Source organism: Oncorhynchus keta, unplaced genomic scaffold, assembly GCF_023373465.1.
Source record: "Oncorhynchus keta strain PuntledgeMale-10-30-2019 unplaced genomic scaffold, Oket_V2 Un_contig_6244_pilon_pilon, whole genome shotgun sequence".
Classification (NCBI taxonomy): domain Eukaryota; kingdom Metazoa; phylum Chordata; class Actinopteri; order Salmoniformes; family Salmonidae; genus Oncorhynchus; species Oncorhynchus keta.
In genome coordinates, this window is record NW_026288751.1 from 1,380,645 (window position 1) to 1,401,535 (window position 20,891).

At 44.0% G+C, this 20,891-nt stretch overlaps 1 protein-coding gene across 1 annotated transcript in view; it reads left to right on the forward strand.

Moving 5' to 3' along the window:
- LOC118391357 (unconventional myosin-XVIIIa-like) overlaps positions 1–20,891 on the forward strand; it is a 107,385-nt gene that overhangs the window by 55,855 nt on the left and 30,639 nt on the right. Inside the window, exons 19-30 of the mRNA XM_052511033.1 lie at positions 3,424–3,489; positions 6,527–6,655; positions 11,372–11,515; positions 11,786–11,875; positions 12,167–12,286; positions 12,585–12,699; positions 13,823–13,950; positions 14,082–14,236; positions 15,089–15,212; positions 15,348–15,548; positions 15,638–15,748; positions 16,287–16,391. Coding sequence (XP_052366993.1) covers positions 3,424–3,489; positions 6,527–6,655; positions 11,372–11,515; positions 11,786–11,875; positions 12,167–12,286; positions 12,585–12,699; positions 13,823–13,950; positions 14,082–14,236; positions 15,089–15,212; positions 15,348–15,548; positions 15,638–15,748; positions 16,287–16,391 — 1,488 coding nt within the window. The remainder of the gene's footprint in view (positions 1–3,423; positions 3,490–6,526; positions 6,656–11,371; positions 11,516–11,785; positions 11,876–12,166; positions 12,287–12,584; positions 12,700–13,822; positions 13,951–14,081; positions 14,237–15,088; positions 15,213–15,347; positions 15,549–15,637; positions 15,749–16,286; positions 16,392–20,891) is intronic.

Genomic DNA, 20,891 nt, shown 5'->3' on the forward strand with positions numbered 1-20,891 from the left:
ATGGCAATTTGTTCCAGTCATTGGCAACAGAGAACTGGAAGGAAAGGCAGCCAAAGGAAGTGTTGGCTTTGAGGATGACCAGTGAAATATACCTGCTGGAGAGCGTACGGTGGGTAGGTGTTGCTATGGTGACCAGTGAGCTAAGGCGGGGCTTCACCTAGCAAAGACTTACAGATGACCTGGATCTAGTGGGTTTGGCGACAAATATGTAGTGAGGGCCAGCCAACGAGCGTACAGGTCGCAGTGGTGTGTAGTATATGGGGCTTTGATGACAAAACGGATGGCAATGTGATAGACTACATCCAGTGTACTGAGTAGAGTGTTGGAGGCTATTTTGTAAATGACATCGCCGAAGTCAACGATCGGTAGGATAGTCAGTTTAACGAGGGTATATTCGGCAGCATGAGTGAAGGAGGCGAAATAGTAAGCTGATTTAATTTTGGATTGGAGATGCTTAATGTGTGTCTGGAGGCAGAGTTTACAGTCTAACCAGTCACCTAGTTATTTGTAGTTGTCCACATTATTTATAAGTCAGAACCGTCCAGAGTAGTGATGCTAGTTGGGCGGGAGGTTGCGGGCAGCAATCGGTTGAAGAGCATGCACTTAGTTTTACTAGCATTTAAAAGCAGATTGAGGCCATGGAAGGAGTGTGTTGTATGGCATTGAAGATCGTTTGGAGGTTTGTTAGTACAGTGTCCAAAGAAGGGCCAGATGAAAACAGAATGGTGTCGTCTGCGTGGAGGTGGATCAGAGAATCACCAGCAGCAAGAGCTCCATCATTGATATATACAGAGAAAAGAGTCTGCCCGAAAATTGAACACTGTGGCACCCCCATAGACTGCCAGAGGTCCGGACAACAGGCCCTCCGATTTGACACACTGAACTCTGTCTGAGACGTAGTTGGTGAACCAGGTGAGGAAGTCATTTGAGAAGCCAAGGCTACCGAGTCTGCCGATAAGAATGCGGTGATTGACAGAGTTGAAAGCTTTGGCCAGGTTGTTGAAGACTGCTGCACAGTACTGTCTTTTATTGATGGCGGTTATATCGTTTCGGACCTTGAGCGTGGCTGAGGTGCACCCATGATCAACTCGGAAACCAGATAGCATAGTGGAGAAGGTATTGTGGGATTCAAAATGGTCGTTTATCTGTTTGTTAACTTGGTTTTTGAAGATTTTTAGAAAGGCAGGAAAGGATGGAAATAGGTCTATAACAGTTTGGGTTTAGAGTGTCTCCCCCATTTGAAGAGGGGGATGACCGCAGCAGCTTTCCAAACTTTGGGGATCTCAGACGATATGAAAGAGGTTAAACAGGCTAGTAATAGAGGTTTCAACAATTTTGTCTGATAAATTTAGCGAGAGAGGGTCCAGATTTTATAGCCCAGCTGATTTGTAGGGATCCAGATTTTGCAGCTCTTTCAGAACATCAGCTGTCTGTATTTGGGTGAGGGGGGAGTGCTGAGATGTTGGTAGGGGTAGTCAGGTGGAAAGCATGGCCAGCCATAGAAAAATGCTTATTGAAATTCTCAAATATCGTGTTTATCGGTGGTGACAGTGTTTCCTAGCCTCAGTGCAGTGGGCAGCTGGGTGGTGGTGCTCTTTTTCTCCATGGACTTTAGTGTCCCAAAACCTTTTGGAATTAGTGCTACAGGATGCAAATTTCTGTTTGAAAAAGCTAGCCTTAGCTTGACTAACTGAGTATATTGGTTCTTGACTTCCCTGAAAAGTTGTTTATCGCAGAACGCCACAGGATGTTTTTGTGCTGGTCAAGCGCAGTCAAGTCTGGAGTGAATCAAGGACTATATCTGTTCTTAGTTCTCCATTTTTTGATTGGGGCATGCTTTTTAAGATGGTGAGGAAAGCACTTTTTAAAAAGCAACCAGGCATCCTCTACTGATGGGATGAGGTCAATATCCTTTCAGGATACCCGGGCCAGGTCGTTCAGAAAGGCCTGTTCCGAGGCCGTCATTGAAAATAAGAATGTGTTCTTAACTGACTTGCCTAGTTAAATAAAGTAAAATAAATAAATAAAATATTTTTTTAGGGTTGTACCTGGTAGGTTCCTTCATAATTTGGGTGAGATTGAGGGCATCTATCTTAGATTGTAGGATGGCCGGGGTGTTAAGCATGTCCCAGTGTAGGTCACCTAACAATATGAACTCTGAAAATAGATGGGTGGGTAAGCAATTCACATAAGGTGTCCAGGGCACAGCTGGGGGTTGAAAGGGGTCTATAACAAGCGGCAATGGTGAGACTTGTTTCTGGAAAGGTGGATTTTTAAAAGTAGAAGCTTGAATTGTTTGGGCACAGACCTGGATAGCCTGCAGAGTTCTGTCATACTATCTCTGCAGTAGATTGCAACTCCACCCCCTTTGGCAGTTCAATCTTGTCGGAAAATGCAGTTGTTTATGTAAGATGTGACTGGCGAGAGGGTCTAATGGTTAAAGGTCCAATGTAGCTATTTTTTATCTCTATCAAATCATTTCTGGGTAACAATTAAAACATTTACAAAAATGTCTTCTTAGCAAAGAGCAATTTCTCAAAGAATTTTGCTAGGACTGTCTGGGATTGATCTGATTGGAGAGGGGAAAACTAGCTGTTATTGGCAGAGAGATTTGGAACCCTTTTTCTTATTGGTTTATTAACTAATTGGTGATGTCACCAGGCAGGCCAAAATGTCAGGCGGTTTGTTCAAACAGCTCTTACACTAAAAGGGCATTTTCATTTTCACAGTAGTATTACACTCCTAGTGTGTAAATGTATATAAAACACAGGAACATCACTGGTCCATTGACTGTACTGAGCCTTTTTAAAGTGTTTCAGTTTAATCCAACCTGTGAAGGGAGGATTGCTAATGAGTGTTTTTCTCTGAGGGTATCTATCAATGAGAGTCAATTGTGTATCGGCCCCCTGCAAGCGGAGCCCGGCTGAAGTGAAACGGTGGGGAACTGAACATATGGGAGAGCAAGAGTGTTGTGGCTAAAAACAGAGAAAAGCAGATTTCCCCTGCGTCAGCTTCTCGGAACAGGGTTTCTTTGGAAATGGCATCAGACAAAAGACCCCCAGTGCTCTGGGCTACGGCCCCTCTTACAGTGCAATCTAGAAGACTGCTATGGGGCCAAGACTACCACGGGGCCCGAAGGAATGAGCCTGGAGCAGGTAGATTCTGAAGAACAAGCTGTCTGGTCAGTTTTCATTTGCTGCTCTCCCTGCACAGCCTCTATTCTCTAGAAAGGAGAGGGTGCGGATTGGGGGCAGAGGTGTGAGGGGAGAATGTGAAAGGAATATAGTTCAGGATTCTGTCAATCTGTCTGATAAGATAAGTGGTTGTTGGGCTCCTCTGTGTTAGCCGTCACAATCTCATCGGGACTGCTGAAGAGGGATAATCCGGGGGTAGTAGGGCAGGGACTGATCTGTGTGTTTCCAGGCTGTGGAGGAGCTGCTTGAGTCCCTGGACCTGGAGAAGAACAGCTATCACATGGGACTGAGCAGGGTGAGTACCACTACTACCACAGTAAAACCTCACACCTTGAATGAGTCACTTGTAAAACTACCTCTGTTCATATTATTATATTGTGTGCTAGGGGTTATAGAAACTCAAACTGTTGTTGCATACAGTAGATTCCCTTAATTTGTAGCTATAGATTCCTCCTTCCAGGTGTTTCTCCTTGAGGAATGTGTTTGTCACTGGGTGAACTGTCTGGAAAGTGTTGGCTGCCCTGGAAGTCTCTTTACTGTGGAGGATGGATGTGAGAGCCATGCCTGCCTTCCAGCCTCACTGGGAGACGCACAATCATGTCTCCTTTGTATTCATTTCATTATGGAGTAGTTTCTGGCAGTTGATGGACTGGTTTAATCCCATCAGCTCGGTAGTGGCCCAAAGCCATCAAGAAAATCAGGAGAAACAACAGTGGGAGAAACAATGGCTCCTATGCTCCCAGATGCTGGTAATTTTAATGGGCCATATTACAACTTTGGAGAGACGGTAATTGTTTTGTAGACCGCTGCAGTTGCCTTTGGGGTTTGAAGTTTATCTGGGCTCCGGAGTAGATTAACACCAAAATGGTGCTTCACAAAGCATTCCAACGGCGTCCTAGCAACAGCAGTGGTCCCAGCAGAATGCCAAATAACAGCAGCACCTTCTCATGACACTGGCCCACGCAACTCTCACTGTGGTAAATACTGTCACAACAGGAAGTCACATGGCTAATGAGATGGAGTCATATTTGATGTATCCATTTGGATCATAATATAACCCAGACGGCGGTTACAGGATGGACAAAGTACGGCTGACCCTTCATTCTTTCCAGCACCCTCTGTGCAGAACGTTTCTAAGAGGGCAAAAGAGAAACATCAGTTTGATTTTAAAGCCAATTTCATGACATTGTACAGTATGTTCCCCTCTTCTCCATATCGGGCTAGATACTATATCTAAAGCGGAAATTGATTGTTAAATATACACTGCTCAAAAAAATGAAGGGAACACTTAAACAACACAATGTAACTCCATGTCAATCACACTTCTGTGGAATCAAACTGTCCACTTAGGAAGCAACACTGATTGACAATACATTTCACATGCTGTTGTGCAAATGGAATAGACAACAGGTGGATATTATAGGCAATTAGCAAGACACCCCCAATAAAGGAGTGGTTCTGCAGGTGGTAACCACAGACCACTTCTCAGTTCCTATGCCTCCTGGCTGATGTTTTGGTCACTTTTGAATGCTGGCAGTGCTTTCACTCTATTGGTGGCATGAGACTGAGTCTACAACCCACACAAGTGGCTCAGGTAGTGCAGCTCGTCCAGGATGGGACATCAATGCGAGCTGTGGCAAGAAGGTGTGCTGTGTCTGTCAGCGTAGTGTCCAGAGCATGGAGGCGCTACCAGGAGTCAGGCCAGTACATCAGGAGTCGTGGAGGAGGGCAACAACCCAGCAGCAGGACCGCTACCTCCGCCTTTGTGCAAGGAGGAGCACTGCCAGAGCCCTGCAAAATTACCTCCAGCAGGCCACAAATGTGCATGTGTCTGCTCAAACGGTCAGAAACAGACTCCATGAGGGTGGTATAAGGGCCCGACGTCCACAGGTGGGGGTTATGCTTACAGCCCAACGTTTGGCATTTGCCAGAGAACACCAAGATTGGCAAATTCGCCACTGGCGCCCTGTGCTCTTCACAGATGAAAGCAGGTTCACACTGAGCACATGTGACAGTCTGGAGACGCTGTGGAGAACGTTCTGCTGCCTGCAACATCCTCCAGTTTGGCGGTGGGTCAGTCATGGTGTGGGGTGGCATTTCTTTGGGGAGACGCACAGCCCTAAATGTGCTCGCCAGAGGTAGCCTGACTGCCATTAGGTACCGAGATGAGATCCTCAGACTCCTTGTGAGACAATATGCTGGTGCGGTTGGCCCTGGGTTCCTCCTAATGCAAGACCATGCTGGACCTCATGTGGCTGGAGTGTGTCAGCAGTTCCTGCAAGAGGAAGGCATTGATGCTATGGACTGGCCCGCCCGTTCCCCAGACCTGAATCCAATTGAGCACATCTGGGACATCATGTCTCGCTCCATCCACCAATGCCATGTTGCACCACAGACTGTCCACGAGTTGGCGGATGCTTTTGTCCAGGTCTGGGAGGAGATCCCTCAGGAGACCATCCGGCACCTCATCAGGAGCATGCCCAGGCGTTGTAGGGAGGTCATACAGGCACGTGGAGGCCACACAAACTACTGAGCCTTATTTTGACTTGTTTTAAGGACATTACAAGTTGGATCAGCCTGTAGTGTGGACTCCAAATCCAGACCTCCATGGGTTGGTAAATTTGATTTACATTGATGATTTTGTCAGCACATTCAACTATGGGAAGAAAAGTATTTAATAAGAATATTTCATTCATTCAGATCTAGGATGTGTTATTTTAGTGGTCCCTTCATTTTTTTGAGCAGTGTAGTTCCATGTCCACAGCTAAAAACAAATGTCCCCTAATTTTTATTTCTAAAATCTGGTCACCTTACTTTATTATTTGTATGGGTCAGCTCCAACTCCTGGTTCTTTCATGTATGTCAGGGAGGTTGGGTCATTAATGCTGGAGCCTGGCTATGGAGGCCTTGGATAGAGACGCCACTCCCATCAATATCTATCCTTCGCCTTAAGGAGCTGAATGACTGCTAGTCGATGCTGCATGACTGAATGACTGATTATGTCTTTGTGTGTGTGAATGACAGGAGCATGTGCTGTTCCTTTAAATCTGTTTCACCTCTGACCTAGCCAATAGGGACACAAAGCTAACACTGTCAGAGATAACGACTTCATCATCCAATAGATTGCCTTCTCTCCTTTTCTTTAGACTACAAGGGATGGATTATCACCTTTCCAGTTAATGTCATCTATTTGTACAGTAGGTGCTAAAAAGGCAGATACTTTCTTGAGGTCAATTATGTGCCAAAATTGTTGGAATCCGCTGCGAAATTGAACAAACATGACTATTTCCCTTCTGTTTGATGAACTAAAAAGTGTGTACTTTCGTCCCCAGTTGTTCTTCAGAGCAGGGACCTTGGCAAAACTGGAGGAGCAGAGGGATGAGCAGACCAGACACAACATCACCCTGTTCCAAGCAGCCTGCAGTGGATACCTGGCCAGACAGGCCTTCAAGAAGAGGGAGGTAGGCATGACTTCACCACGGCTTCACAGTCATCCAGTTAGCTGCTGCTTCTTGGAGTGTACCTGTCAGAGAAGAAAGTCAGGATTTAACGGTATAAACAGGGAAGGAGACAGAGCTGTACTTTGTATGTCAAGGCTATGACTGTCCAATATCTATTTTATAGTTTGACATCCAGGATTTATTTTCCATGATTTACATATATAAATCATTTTGAGACTGAGAAAAAAAATTGGGAGATATGGTTGCCTATTTTTGTTATATTTCACTTTGTGCTGCGTTGTCACTGTACCCTGTAATTAAATTTCCAACCCTGAACATGTGCTTATTACTCTAACTAATCTAATATGGCTTTAAGCTTTCTGAGAAACGGACATGCACGGCAATATCTTCCATAGTAGGTCTAGGGGAATTTAGTTTATTGCTTTAGCTATTTTTGTTATCACTGGATCTATTTAAGAGTTGTGATAAAATGTCTACAACATAAGCAGCGTTTGAGTAATGGGAATGTGGTGGAAATAGGAACCCGGGAAAAACCCAATGCTTCACTCTTATGAAGTTCAGCGGTTGAGGCATGCTGAGGGAGAGGAGCGCTATTTAATCGGTTGGAAAGGGCAGGAAATCTGCACTGCGGAACTGTGTGATGGCTAATTGTAGCATTACTAAATCCATTAACACTGCTAGACTACTTTTTTTCTGAATGCCTTCTCTGTTTTCTCAATAGAAAGATAAGATTCAATTGATTTTTTTCTTGTAAAATCTTTGTCTCTGAACTAAAGTTCAGGTTTTTGTGTGGTGAGATACCGTACTCAATTATGGATGATGGCTAAGGTTCTCTGATTTCATCTGGCTAAGAGTGGTTGTTTCATTTCAGTGTATCGACAGTTATTTCTATTCCAGTGGACAAATGGAAGTCTAAAGAGTTATTTGTTTGAGTAATTCTTGGTTTAGTGGTTCATTGTTCACCAGGTTTGGGCTCAATGCGAATTGAAGGCTGTCAATTCAGGAAGTTAACTAAAATGATAATTCCATAATCAAAAATAAAAGGGCATTTATTGTCAATAACTTCTCAAACTGAAAAGTAGAAGCTATTTATGTAAAACGTTTTTTACATTTTCAGTATTTTAAATTCAAATCACTTCCTGACTTGACTGCCTTCAATTCAAATTGAGCCAACCCTGCTGTTCACTGGAAATATCCGGTTTTTGACCCGATTTGAAAGTTCTGACTTTTTTAGATAATGTACAGTTTGTCTGTTGCATAATAAAGTCATAGATCTAGATTACCAATAAAACAATAAGGTTTTCATTTTGAAACCTCTAGTCAGTGTGATAATGATGATAGACCAGGCCATGTGCATTTCTGTCTGCCCTGAAAATCACCTGAATGGCAAATATATGCAGTAGGTAAAAAAGTAGTTATTCCAAATGCACCAGCCCTAGACCAGTGTAATTGGAGGAATGCGGTGAAGTGCTATATTACTGTGTCGAGTTCTCTCACCCTCCCTCCCTTCTCCCTCCCTCTCCAGCAGGAAGATGAACTAAGTGTGTCTATCCAGAGGCCTGTCTTATAATAATGATTGTATAGTAAAACCCACTAGGGCTCTCGCTCCGTGTTCCCCGTTCATGAAATTTGATTAGGCTTCCATGATTCCACTTTCACTGTATGACCTATCCGTTCTTAACATATGTGCCGTGGTTAGATGAAATACACTGAGGATGTTAGGAATGTGTTCTATAGCAGCGGCAACGGAGATGAGCACAACTTCTTAGGTCACATGTCTGAATCCATATGGTTGTAGTTCAGAAATGTCATGCTGGCAAATATACTTAGACACATGGTGGTTGATGCCATAGAATGTCCTGTAACTGTTGATAGATTAATCATGGCTTTTTGAAGTCGTCCCAGCGTGACTTCATTACAAATACAGTACATATCATCCGTTTGAGAAGCAACAATTTCTCTTTGAATGCGTTTGCCTCTCTCTTTCTCCCCTCTCCCTCGTAGTGGAGGGGGCATATGGAAAACGGGATGTTTTCTTTTGAAACACACACAGCCCCGTGCTCTCCTGTGTGTTTTCTTTTGAAACGCACACAGCCCCGTGCTCTCCTGTGTGTTTTCTTTTGAAACGCACACAGCCCCGTGCTCTCCTGTGTGTTTTCTTTTGAAACGCACACAGCCCCGTGCTCTCCTGTGTGTTTTCTTTTGAAACGCACACAGCCCCGTGCTCTCCTGTGTGTTTTCTTTTGAAACGCACACAGCCCCGTGCTCTCCTGTGTGTTTTCTTTTGAAACGCACACAGCCCCGTGCTCCCTGTGTGTTTTCTTTTGAAACGCACACAGCCCCGTGCTCCCCTGTGTGTTTTCTTTTGAAACGCACACAGCCCCTGTGTGTGCTGTGTGTTTTCTCGTGTGTTTTCTTTTTGAAAGCCCCGTGCTCTCCTGTGTGCTTTTGAAACGCACACAGCCCCGTGCTCTCCTGTGTGTTTTCTTTTGAAACGCACACAGCCCCGTGCTCTCCTGTGTGTTTTCTTTTGAAACGCACACAGCCCCGTGCTCCCCTGTGTGTTTTCTTTCCTGACGTATACCTTTGGGAGCCGGGGGAATTGAACAGAGCAGCCGATGGGCTTCTTAATTCATCTCTTGTTTTTAGTCCGGGAGCACGGTGCTGAGTGGAAGCAGGTGGTGTGGGCAGGTGCTGCTCCTACAGTAAAGTAGTGCTCACACCTCAGGCAAGGAGAAAGACACAACAAACCAAAGTTATTACCCTGCAAATAACATCTAGCCCGAGATGATTGTCTGAATCTTGGTCCAGGATTCACATCCTCTCTCCAGACTGACATACAGTAGAGACAGACAGGGCCTGTCAATATGAATAGCCTTTTGTTTATTCTCGTCTTGCAAGTGGCCTAATCTTCTGTTTGCTTTATTCATTATGGTCTAAACATCACAAATGAGTCCTGTTGAATGTGTCTGTCTCAGATTTGCTGAATGTAGCATTGTGTTTCGGCTTTCATGGTATGACAAATCCTAATTGGCCATAGAAGCTGCCTTCGGTGGGGAATGCTGAGAATATTGTGTTTCTCTAATTGGGTTTTGCCATAATCTGCCACTACTAGAGGTGCTCTGGCAGAAGCCACACTGAAATTGTGAAAACTTGTTATCGGCTGCCAAGATGTATTGATTTAATTAATCAAAATAGCTTCCAGCCTTGGGACATGCTCTGTTGTAGCAACCCTCCAGAGAAGGCTGACTGACGAGGACTGGTTGGTTAGTTGATGCTGCAAAACAATTGTTCAATAATAGTGAAGACATCAGAAACTATGAAATAAAACATTTGGAGTAATGTAGTAACCAAAAAATTGTTAAACAAAATAGATTTTCTTTGTGATTCTACGAAGTAGCCACCCTTTGCCTTGATGACAGCTTTGCACATTCTTGGCATTCTCTCAACCAGCTTCATGAGGTAGTCACCTGGAATGCATTTCAATTAACAGCTGTGCCTTGTTAATTTGCAGAATGTCTTTCCTTCTTAATGTGTTTGAGCTCAGTTGTGCTGTGACAAGGTATGGGTGGTATACAGAAGATAACCAAATAGGGCTAAATACCAAGTCCATATTATTGCAAGAACAGCTCAAATGTACAAAAATAAATGAACTTTGAAAGTGCAGTCGCAAAAACCACCAAGCACTATGATGAAACTGGCTCTCATGAGGACCGCCACAGGAAAGGAAGACCCAGAGTTACCTCTGCTGCAAAGGATACGTTTATTAGAGTTAACTGTACCTCAGATTGCAGCCCAAATAAATGCTTCACAGAGTTCAAGTAACAGACACACATCAACATCAACTGTTCAGAGGAGACTACGTCAATCAGGCCTTCATGGTCGAATGCTGCAAAGGAGCCACTACTAAAGAACACCAATAATAAGAAGAGACTTGCTTGGGTCAAGAAACATGAGCAATGGACATTAGACTGGTGGAAATCTGTCCTTTGGTCTGCTCTCCAAATTCAAGATTTTTGGTTGCCACCGTGTCTTTGTGAGACGCAGAGCAGGTGAACGGATGATCTCTGCATGTGTGGTTCCCGCCGTGAAGCATGGAGGAGGAGGTGTTTTGGTGTGGGGGTGCTTTGCTGGTGACACTGTCAAGCAAACTTGAATTCAACATGGATACCACAGCATCCTGCAGTGATACGCCATCCCATCTGGTTTGGTCTAGTGGGACTAACATATGTTTTTCAACAGGACAATGACCCACAACACACCTCCAGGCTGTGTAAGGTCTATTTGACCAAGATGGAGGGTGATGTAGTGCTGCATCAGATGACCTGACCTCCACAATCACCCGACCTCAACCCAATTGAGATGACTACATGATTCCATATGTGTTATTTCATTGTTTTGATGTCTTCACTATTATTATACAATGTAGAAAATAATAAAAAATAAAGAAAAATCCTTGAATGAGTAGGTGTGTCCAAACTTTTAACTGGTGAAAGTGCATGTGGGGTTTAGCGAGAACTAGAGTAAATCACAGTGGAGTTTAGATTGATAATACTAATCTGATGAGATATTATTTCTCTAGTTATCCACTCAACACACAACTATTTCTGTACTCTGTAGGCCTAGTAGAGAGCTCTGCACTGCACTATGCTTCCACTCTCAGCCCATACAGTCCAGTACAGTCACACCCACTCTTTCTCTCTGTGTGCTGGGCAGACTCATGACCTGGCCATCCGCTGCATCCAGAAGAACATCAAGAAGAATAAAGGAGTGAAGGGCTGGCCCTGGTGGAAGCTGTTTACCACTGTACGGCCCCTCATTGAGGTGCAGCTCACAGAGGAACAGATCAGAGGAAAATGCGTGAGTATCTCTGTCTGTTCTGGACACGTTTAGACTGTTTAGCCACCCAACCTCACACCCACTGCAAATCTGCTTCTCATGTCTAAAGTAAGGGTTTGCATGTTTGAAATGGGTGTTTGCTTACCCACAACCATGAGTCGACTCCGTATGTCAGCTGGGAGTGGTGAATATCTCTCGTGTTGCATAGGATTCCAACATGGCTACCTCAGCTGTTTCTACGGTCTCTTTCCCATTCTCATAATGTTCCTTTTGCTGTATGTTCTCTTCCAGGAGGAGATCCAGCATCTGAAGGGAAAGCTGGAGAAGACTGAGAAAGAGAGAAACGAAGTGAGATTGAACAGTGATCAACTGGAGAGCAGGGTGAGTCTCCTGGGGCCTTTCTATGTCCTGCATTCTGGAAAAGAGTGTTTGCTGCAGAAGTGGTAGACAGTAGCTCAGTCATACTGGCTTTATTCACCAGAAGCTCTGTCAGGTTATTAGCTCAAACAGTCCACCGTTGTTCATTGTTTGACTCCGTCTGTGATAAGAAAAGTAGTCTGAGGATATAACTCTCAGGCTTCGTAGGAAGCCTTTTGATGGTGAGTTTGTCGAGGGCTTCTGTGACTGAAGATGGGCCGGGGCATACGCATTGACTGCTGTGTGTTCCTCCAGATCTCAGAGTTGTCAGCAGAGCTTGCAGACGAGAGGAACGCCGGAGAGTCGGCTTCCCAGCTGCTGGAGACCGAGACGTCTGAGAGACTGAGACTGGAGAAAGACCTGAAGGACCTGCAGGTATAGACGGACACATGCACTCACTCACTCACTCTTCTGTAGCTCAGTTGGTAGAGCATGGCGCTTGTAACGCCAGGGTAGTGGGTTCGATCCCCGGGACCACCCATACGTAGAATGTATGCATACATGACTGTAAGTCGCTTTGGATAAAAGCGTCTGCTAAATGGCATATATCTTGAGAAGTTGTACTTACACTAGTCCATTTTGGTTGTCAGTGAGCCTAAGTAATAGGACATGTAAGATGGGGCATGGAAATAATATTTCGTAGCGGGAATATTGAATATTCTGTCTACCTTAGGCTACGTTTGACTTAATGAAGAAGCAGATGGAGTGTATGGAGATGGAGGTGATGGAGGCTCGTCTCCTCAGAACAGCAGAGCTCAATGAGGACGTGGACGATGATGACGATTCAGGTGAGGTCTGATGCTTATAGACTATCCACACTAAACCCACTGTATGCATGGCAAATATTCGGTTGTAATTATGGTTAGGGAAAGGTAATGCATTTGACTACTTGTAAAAGAGGATACTCACATATTACATAGTAAAGGTTAGGTTGTAAATTGCATTATGATCATTGTTGTTTTTTCAGAGGCAAACAGACACAGCTTAGAAAGTGGCCATGGTATTTACATTTACATTTACATTTAAGTCATTTAGCAGACGCTCTTATCCAGAGCGACTTACAAATTGGTGCATTCACCTTATGACATCCATCCATATTTAATAGTTCCAAGCTGGTAATATGAAGGCTGTTGTGACTCATCACTAGTACAATATCCGAGACTATAATACAGTAGGATAATTGGGTCAAAAGTTGCATAATGACATGTTGTCCATGAATTGGCCCATCTTCTATGGATTTACAGGTGTGGGATTAAAATACCCACTGTCAGGCCTTAGTCCTCTCTCTCTCGGTGTCTCTGATCCCCTTCTGCAGTTAGCGAGGCGTCATGCTGTGTATTGTCCTTGAGTCTCTCTGCCCCCTAAATCAAGGCGCTCGAGTACCCAGCCCCCACATCCTCAAGAATAAAGCCAGAGTTTGAAGGTTTCAGATAAATGAGAAAATAATCTTGTGGATCAGAGCCGGTGGCTCCTGGAAGCTGTCATTATTCTTTAAATATGCAAATGTCTGTTAGAGCCTCTCAAACATCTGATAAATTAACCTGGACACTCTTCTAGTCTCCACTGCTCTAGTGTAGATGAGCTCTGACAGCCACTGCTGTGGGCCCAGGTAGAATGCTCTATGCCATATTTGGTTCTGCGTCTCCACTAAACCCTTACAGATTCTATCGTCTGTTTTAATGGTGTCCGGTCAGTTTTGAAATGTATCTACTGGTAGTGAAAAGTTTCTGTCATTGGCAACATGTGTATGTGAGACACACAGCAGCTCTTTCTATATCCTAATGATCCTCCACTGCATTAAGCCTCGTTCAGTCAGCCGGTCCAGCATCAGAGGATCGGTCACTCCAAATGTCACATGGTCTGTCTCGGTCACTCCCTGACCCTATGTACTGTCACTGGTCTGTATCACAGGAGGAGAGTGGCGTCTGAAGTACGAACGAGGCATCCGGGAGACTGAGTTCACCAAGAAGAGACTTCAGCAGGAGTTTGACGACATGCTAGAGACTGAGCAGCAGAGTAAAAGACCTCTGGAGAGGAAGGTATGGCCTGTTACACTCATTCTGGCCTTATCATGTATTACTCTGGTGCATGTATTCACCGGAGTTATGTTCATATGCATCATAACATTCATACTTGTGGTGTGTGTGTGTGTGTGTGTGTGTGTGTGTAGCTGACTGACCTGCAGGCGGACAACGATGAAGTGCAGCGCTCTGTGCAGCAGCTGAAGAAGAAGTGTAGCAGACTGACGGCTGAGCTGCAGGACACCAAGCTGCACCTGGAGGGCCAGCAGAGCCGCAACCACGACCTGGAGAAGAAACAGAGGAAGTATGCACACGCACCCACTCACAATTGCAGATACACGCGCACATGCAGCAGTCATTCAACAGCAATGGTTTTAGAATAATGACTATAGAAATGTTTTTTTGTGAAAAGTGAGTAATCTGCTTATTTTGTCTCCTGAAACGTCCTCACGTACATTAGCAGACCTATCCAGGAGACTAATAAATATTTTTTCATTTGAACAGAGAATAGAGACTGGCTGTAATCTGTGTAATTACATTAGCTGAGAAAGTGAGTCAGACTTTTAGCACTTGAGAGGTTTGTGCTGTGGCAGAATGTGATCTCTCCCTTGGGGCTAATTGAAGATGCTCTGTGGGAGTAATAATTTTCAGCTGTGCAAAGGACCGCTTCTCTTAGAGAAGAAAAGAGAGAATTAAGGGACCTGACAGTTCAGAACACTTCACAATGCAGTTGAACACTCTTAAGTGTTGCTGCCCCAGACATTTGAATAGAACATTATGCTCATGATTAGAATGCTTTTGTAAATGAACTGTTAACATTTTAAAGCTGAGTGCTTATAATGAGTCTAGAATGGAGGCTGTACTGTTAGTAATAGTCCTCAGTGGGATGAGAGGAGGTGAAATGCTTCCTCTTATTGCAGTGAATTGAGTTCTAAATGATTTAACTCAACAAATGGGCCTGCTTAAATATTTTAACATAGACTGAAAGTGTTGTTGCTTGCGTCATCAAATCTTCTACTTCATTCAGAGCGTCCAACAATCTATTGGATGAAAATTATCTGTAATATTTATACTTTTTCTGTAAGACCAAACTCAGTGGAGAGTGAAGGAGAGGTCTGGATGAAGGCCTGTCAGTAGTGTAACGTGTGTGTTGCAGGTTTGACTTTGAGCAGAGCCATGCCCAGGACGAAGTGCTGAGAGAGAGGACACAGAGAGAGAAGCTGGGCCAGGAGAGAGACATGATGACAGGGGAGCTGTTAAGTCTGTGCCAGCAGCTGCAGGTACAGTACAACCTGGACACAGATGACAGATCATAATGTAATTGTTCCCCCTGGGGAGTCCATGTCCTCTGAATGTCTGGCCTAGTCCAAGAGTCCTCTGAGTGCACATGTCTCTGTGCTGCCCCCTGCCTGCAGGACAAGGACATGGAGCTGTGTGCCATCCAGCTGAAGGTGGAGCATCTGGAGGCAGAGCTAAAGGACCTGTCGTCCCAGGAGTCCAAGGATGAGTCGTCATTGTCCAAGACCAAGAAGACGTTCCGTGACCTGGAAGCCAAGGTCAAAGACCAGGAGGAGGAGCTGGATGAGCAGGCCGGGACCATCCAGATGCTGGAGCAGGTGAAGGAGGTGAAGAGGGGAAGAATACAGAGCCTATATAGGAGTTGCCTGTCTAGAACTGTCTATTTTTGTCTGTGTGTGTGTGTCAGGCCAAGCTACGTCTGGAGATGGGGATGGTGAGTCTGCGGCAGACCCACTCTAAAGACATCGATGGCAAGGATGAGGAGGTGGAGGAGATCAGGCAGTCCTGCAGTAAGAAGGTAAGAGGGATGTACATATGACTGAGGTATTTTCCACATCAGGCCTATTTGTGATTTTATCACCTATCCATAAATTCCCCACTTTAGAGTAACAACATGCCAACCCATGTCACGTATACAGCAAACTGCTCTGACCGGCACTTCAACAAACACACATTAAATGTGTAGGCATTCATGTGTCAAATTGCGCTACACTGAATTCAGTCATGGCATGACAACCAGATCTGGTAATGGCTGTCTACTTGACATGTTGTTTGGAACGTTTTGACTACATGCGTCTATAATGACACATTTGCAGGGAACTTCTTCTACACAGTCATTTCACATTGACAGTCCAACATATAGTGCCACATGTAGTATGACATTGATCTGGCCCTCTGACTTTAGACCTATGAGGAAAACATGTGGTGTGGTAGATGTTGGTGGGTGACAACGCAGTGATGGTCATCTGTCAGCCTGTCCCAATGAATGTGTAGTTCTTGTCTGGAGTCTACTGACCTTCCTCCTGTTTAATCTTGTCGGTCTGTCCATCCTACAGCTGAAGCAGATGGAGGTCCAGCTGGAGGAGGAGTATGATGACAAGCAGAAAGTCCTGCGTGAGAGGAGAGAGCTGGAGGCCAAGCTGCTGTCTGCCCAGGACCAGGTACACTGTCACTGACCACTGTGTGTGTGTGTGCGCGTGTCACACATGGGTTCAAATGTTGTCACATGGGATGGATATAATGTTTCCCCCCATCGTTTCCTATGACCGAAGAGAGCTTCTGGACATCAGAACAGCAATCACCTAACCTCTATTTTGGATGAAGAATTTTATTTCAATGACTTGGCCGGACTGGACATACTGCTCACTGGGACCAGGTCCTAATCCCCGATACTCTGAAGATGGAAAATACGGTGATATAGTGGCTGACTTGGTGGCAACCTGACAAAACTATGGAGGCAAGTAAATAAACCGCCTCTACTCTCTGTTCTATTGGTGAATGTACAATCACTGGAAAACAAACTGGACGCGATCCGTTCGAGAGTATCCTATCAATGGGACCTGAAGAACTCCAATATCTATGCTTCACAGAGTTGTGGCTGAACAAGGACATGGATAATATAAATCTAGCTAGTTTTTCTATGCATCGGCAGAACAGGAGTCTTGTAAACTTCGGGGCGGGTGTGTGTCTCTTTGTTAACCACAGTTGGTGCGCGATCTCTAATATTAAGGAAGTCTCCAGGTTCTGCTCGCCTGAGAATAATTCATGATAAGCTGTAGACCATACTATTTACCAAGAGTTTTCATCTATATTTTTATTCGCTGTCTACTTACCACCACAAACAGATGCTGGCAGTAAGGACATCTATACAGCTTATGGTGGCTGGGGACTTTAATGCAGGGAAACTGACATCCATTTTACCTCATTTCTACCAGCTTGTCACCTGTGCAACTACAGGGGGAAAAAACCTCTAGATCACCTTTACTCCACACACAGAAATGCATACCAAGCTCTCCCTCACCCTCCATTTGGCAAATCTGACTATAACTCTATCCTCATGATTCCTGCTTACAAGCAAAAACTTAAACAGGAAGTACCAGGTGCTCAATTTGGAAGTCATCCGATGAAGCGCATACTAAGCTACAACACTTTTGCTAGCACAGACTGGAATATGTTCCGGGATTCATCCGATAGCATTGAGGAGTTTACTATATCAGTCACCGGCTTCATTAATAAGTGCGTTGACGACTTCGTCCCCACAGTGACCGTATGTACATATCCCAACCAGGAGCCATCGATTACAGGCAACATCTGCACTGAACTAAAAGATGGAGCTGTTGCTTTCAAGGAGCGGGACACTAACCTGGATGCCTATTAGGAATCGCACTACGTACTCCGACGTAGCAAAGTGTCAATACAGGACGAAGATCAAAACCTACTACACGGGATCTGATGCTCGTAGCATGTGACAGGGCTTTCAAACTATCACGGATTACAAAGGGAAACCCAGCCATGAGTGCCCAGTGACCCGAGTCTACTAGACGAGCTAAATGGCTTCTATGCTTGCTTCGAGGCAAGCAACACTGAACTATACGTGAGATGCTGTTCCGGACGACTGAACTTTTTGGTCCAAAATTTGTTTTACCAACCCAAAATATTTTTTCACCATAATTACACCCTAAACACAAATAAACAGATGAGCATGTTTTGTTTTTCTGAAACAAGAAATGTATTACTAGTAATAAAGGGTTGTGTTGCTTCTACAACTGAAAATCAAGGATCAACAAAATGCCTACCCTGCCACAAAAGGCAGACCGAGCCCACCCCATTCCCATCGAAGGGGCTGTAGTCGAGCAGGTTGAAAGCTTGGTGTCCACATCACCAACAAACTATCATGGTCCAAATACACCCCGACAGTTGTGAAGAGGGCCAATCTTCCTGCCATCCAGGACCTCTATACCAGGCGGTGTCAGAGGAAGGCCCAGAATGCTCTCTGCTACTGCATTGCAAGCGGTACCAATGCACCAAGTCTGGAATCAACAGGACCCTGAACAGCTTCTACCCCCAAGCCATGAGACTTATAAACAAGACGGCTATTTAGCTAGTCAAATGGTTACCCAGACTACCTGCGTTGACCCCTTGTGGCACTAACTCTCTTGCACTGATTCTATGCACACACACTGGACTGTATATACACACACACACACACACACACACACACACACACACACACACACACACACACACACACACACACACACACACACACACACACTTTCACATATGCTGTTGCTACTGTCTCTATCCTGTTGCCTAGTCACTTCACACCTACCTATTTGTACAGTACATAGCTATCTCAATTACCTCGATACTGGTACTCCCTGTATATAGACATGTTATTTTCTAGCCATGTTATAGCCATGTTTTTTATTAGTTATTCATGGTGTATTAATTCTTTGTCACTTTCAATTTATATGTATTTGTATCTTAACTTTAATTCTGCATTGTTGGAAATGGGCCTGTAAGTAAACATTTCACTGTTAGTCTACACCGGTTGTTTACGAAGCATGTGACAAATAACGTTTGATTTGAAATGCATTTCAATTCGATTATTTATTTAAATACTTGTTTTCTGTGTATTTGAGTTTTCAAATAATATGGCCTGAATCAGCTACTTCTATTGAAATTATTTTCAAATAATTTCCTATAAAAATATTATTTAAAATACCAAAGAGACCTGGGTTTAAATGCATGGGAATATTAAAATATTTGTATTTGAAAATACAGTTGTCTATTTAAAAAATATATATATATATTCCACATTTCTTTGAAAGAAATTGAAATGCCCTAAATAGTATTTGAACCCAGGTCTGATGTGCAGTGTGTTTTTTAGTGTGTGTGAATATGTGTGCCCTCCACTTTAACCTTGATGTAGTCTGGGAATAGTGATTATTATGTTCAACACAACAAGAGCTACCTCTGGATCTTGTACAGTGCCTTGCGAAAGTATTCGGCCCCCTTGAACTTTGCGACCTTTTGCCACATTTCCGGCTTCAAACATAAAGATATAAAACTGTATTTAACATAACAAGTGGGACACAATCATGAAGTGGAATGACATTTATTGGATATTTCAAACTTTTTTAACAAATCAAAAACTGAAAAATTGGGCGTGCAAAATTATTCAGCCCCCTTAAGTTAATACTTTGTAGCGCCACCTTTTGCTGCGATTATAGCTAAGTCGCTTGGGGTATGTCTCTATCAGTTTTGCACATCGAGAGACTGAAATATTTTTCCCATTCCTCCTTTCAAAACAGCTCGAGCTCAGTGAGGTTGGATGGAGAGCATTTGTGAACAGCAGTTTTCAGTTCTTTCCACAGATTCTCAATTGGATTCAGGTCTGGACTTTGACTTGGCCATTCTAACACCTGGATATGTTTATTTTTGAACCATTCCATTGTATATTTTGCTTTATGTTTTGGATCATTGTCTTGTTGGAAGACAAATCTCTGTCCCAGTCTCAGGTCTTTTGCAGACTCCATCAGGTTTTCTTCCAGAATGGTCCTGTATTTGGCTCCATCCATCTTACCATCAATTTTAACCATCTTCCCTGTCCATGCTGAAGAAAAGCAGGCCCAAACCATGATGCTGCCACCACCATGTTTGACAGTGGGGATGGTGTGTTCAGGGTGATGAGCTGTGTTGCTTTTACGCCAAACATAACGTTTTGCATTGTTGCCAAAAAGTTAAATTTTGATTTAATCTTACCAGAGCACCTTCTTCCACATGTTTGGTGTGTCTCCCAGGTGGCTTGTGGCAAACTTTAAACAACACTTTTTATGGATATCTTTAAGAAATGGCTTTCTTCTTGCCACTCTTCCATAAAGGCCAGATTTGTGCAATATACGACTGATTGTTGTCCTATGGACAAAGTCTCCCACCTCAGCTGTAGATCTCTGCAGTTCATCCAGAGTGATCCTGGGCCTCTTGGCTACATCTCTGATCAGTCTTCTCCTTGTATGAGCTGAAAGTTTAGAGGGACGGCCAGGTCTTGGTAGATTTGCAGTGGTCTGATACTCCTTCCATTTCAATATTATCGCTTGCACAGTGCTCCTTGGGATGTGTAAAGCTTGGGAAATCTTTTTGTATCCAAATCCGGCTTTAAACTTCTTCACAACAGTATCTCGGACCTGCCTGGTGTGTTCCTTGTTCTTCATGATGCTCTCTGCGCTTTTAACGGACCTCTGAGACTATCACAGTGCAGGTGCATTTATACGGAGACTTGATTACACACAGGTGGATTGTATTTATCATCATTAGTCATTTAGGTCAACATTGGATCATTCAGAGATCCTCACTGAACTTCTGGAGAGAGTTTGCTGCACTGAAAGTAAAGGGGCTGAATAATTTTGCACGCCCAATTTTTCAGTTTTTTTTTTGTTAAAAAAGTTTGAAATATCCAATAAATGTCGTTCCAATTCATGATTGTGTCCCACTTGTTGTTGATTCTTCACAAAATAATACAGTTTTATATCGATGTTTGAAGCCTGAAATGTGGCAAAAGGTCGCAAAGTTCAAGGGGGCCGAATACTTTCACAAGGCACTGTATTGGGCTCTGATAGTTTGCTGTGAGGTGGGAGCTCATGGTGAACACTGAGCTG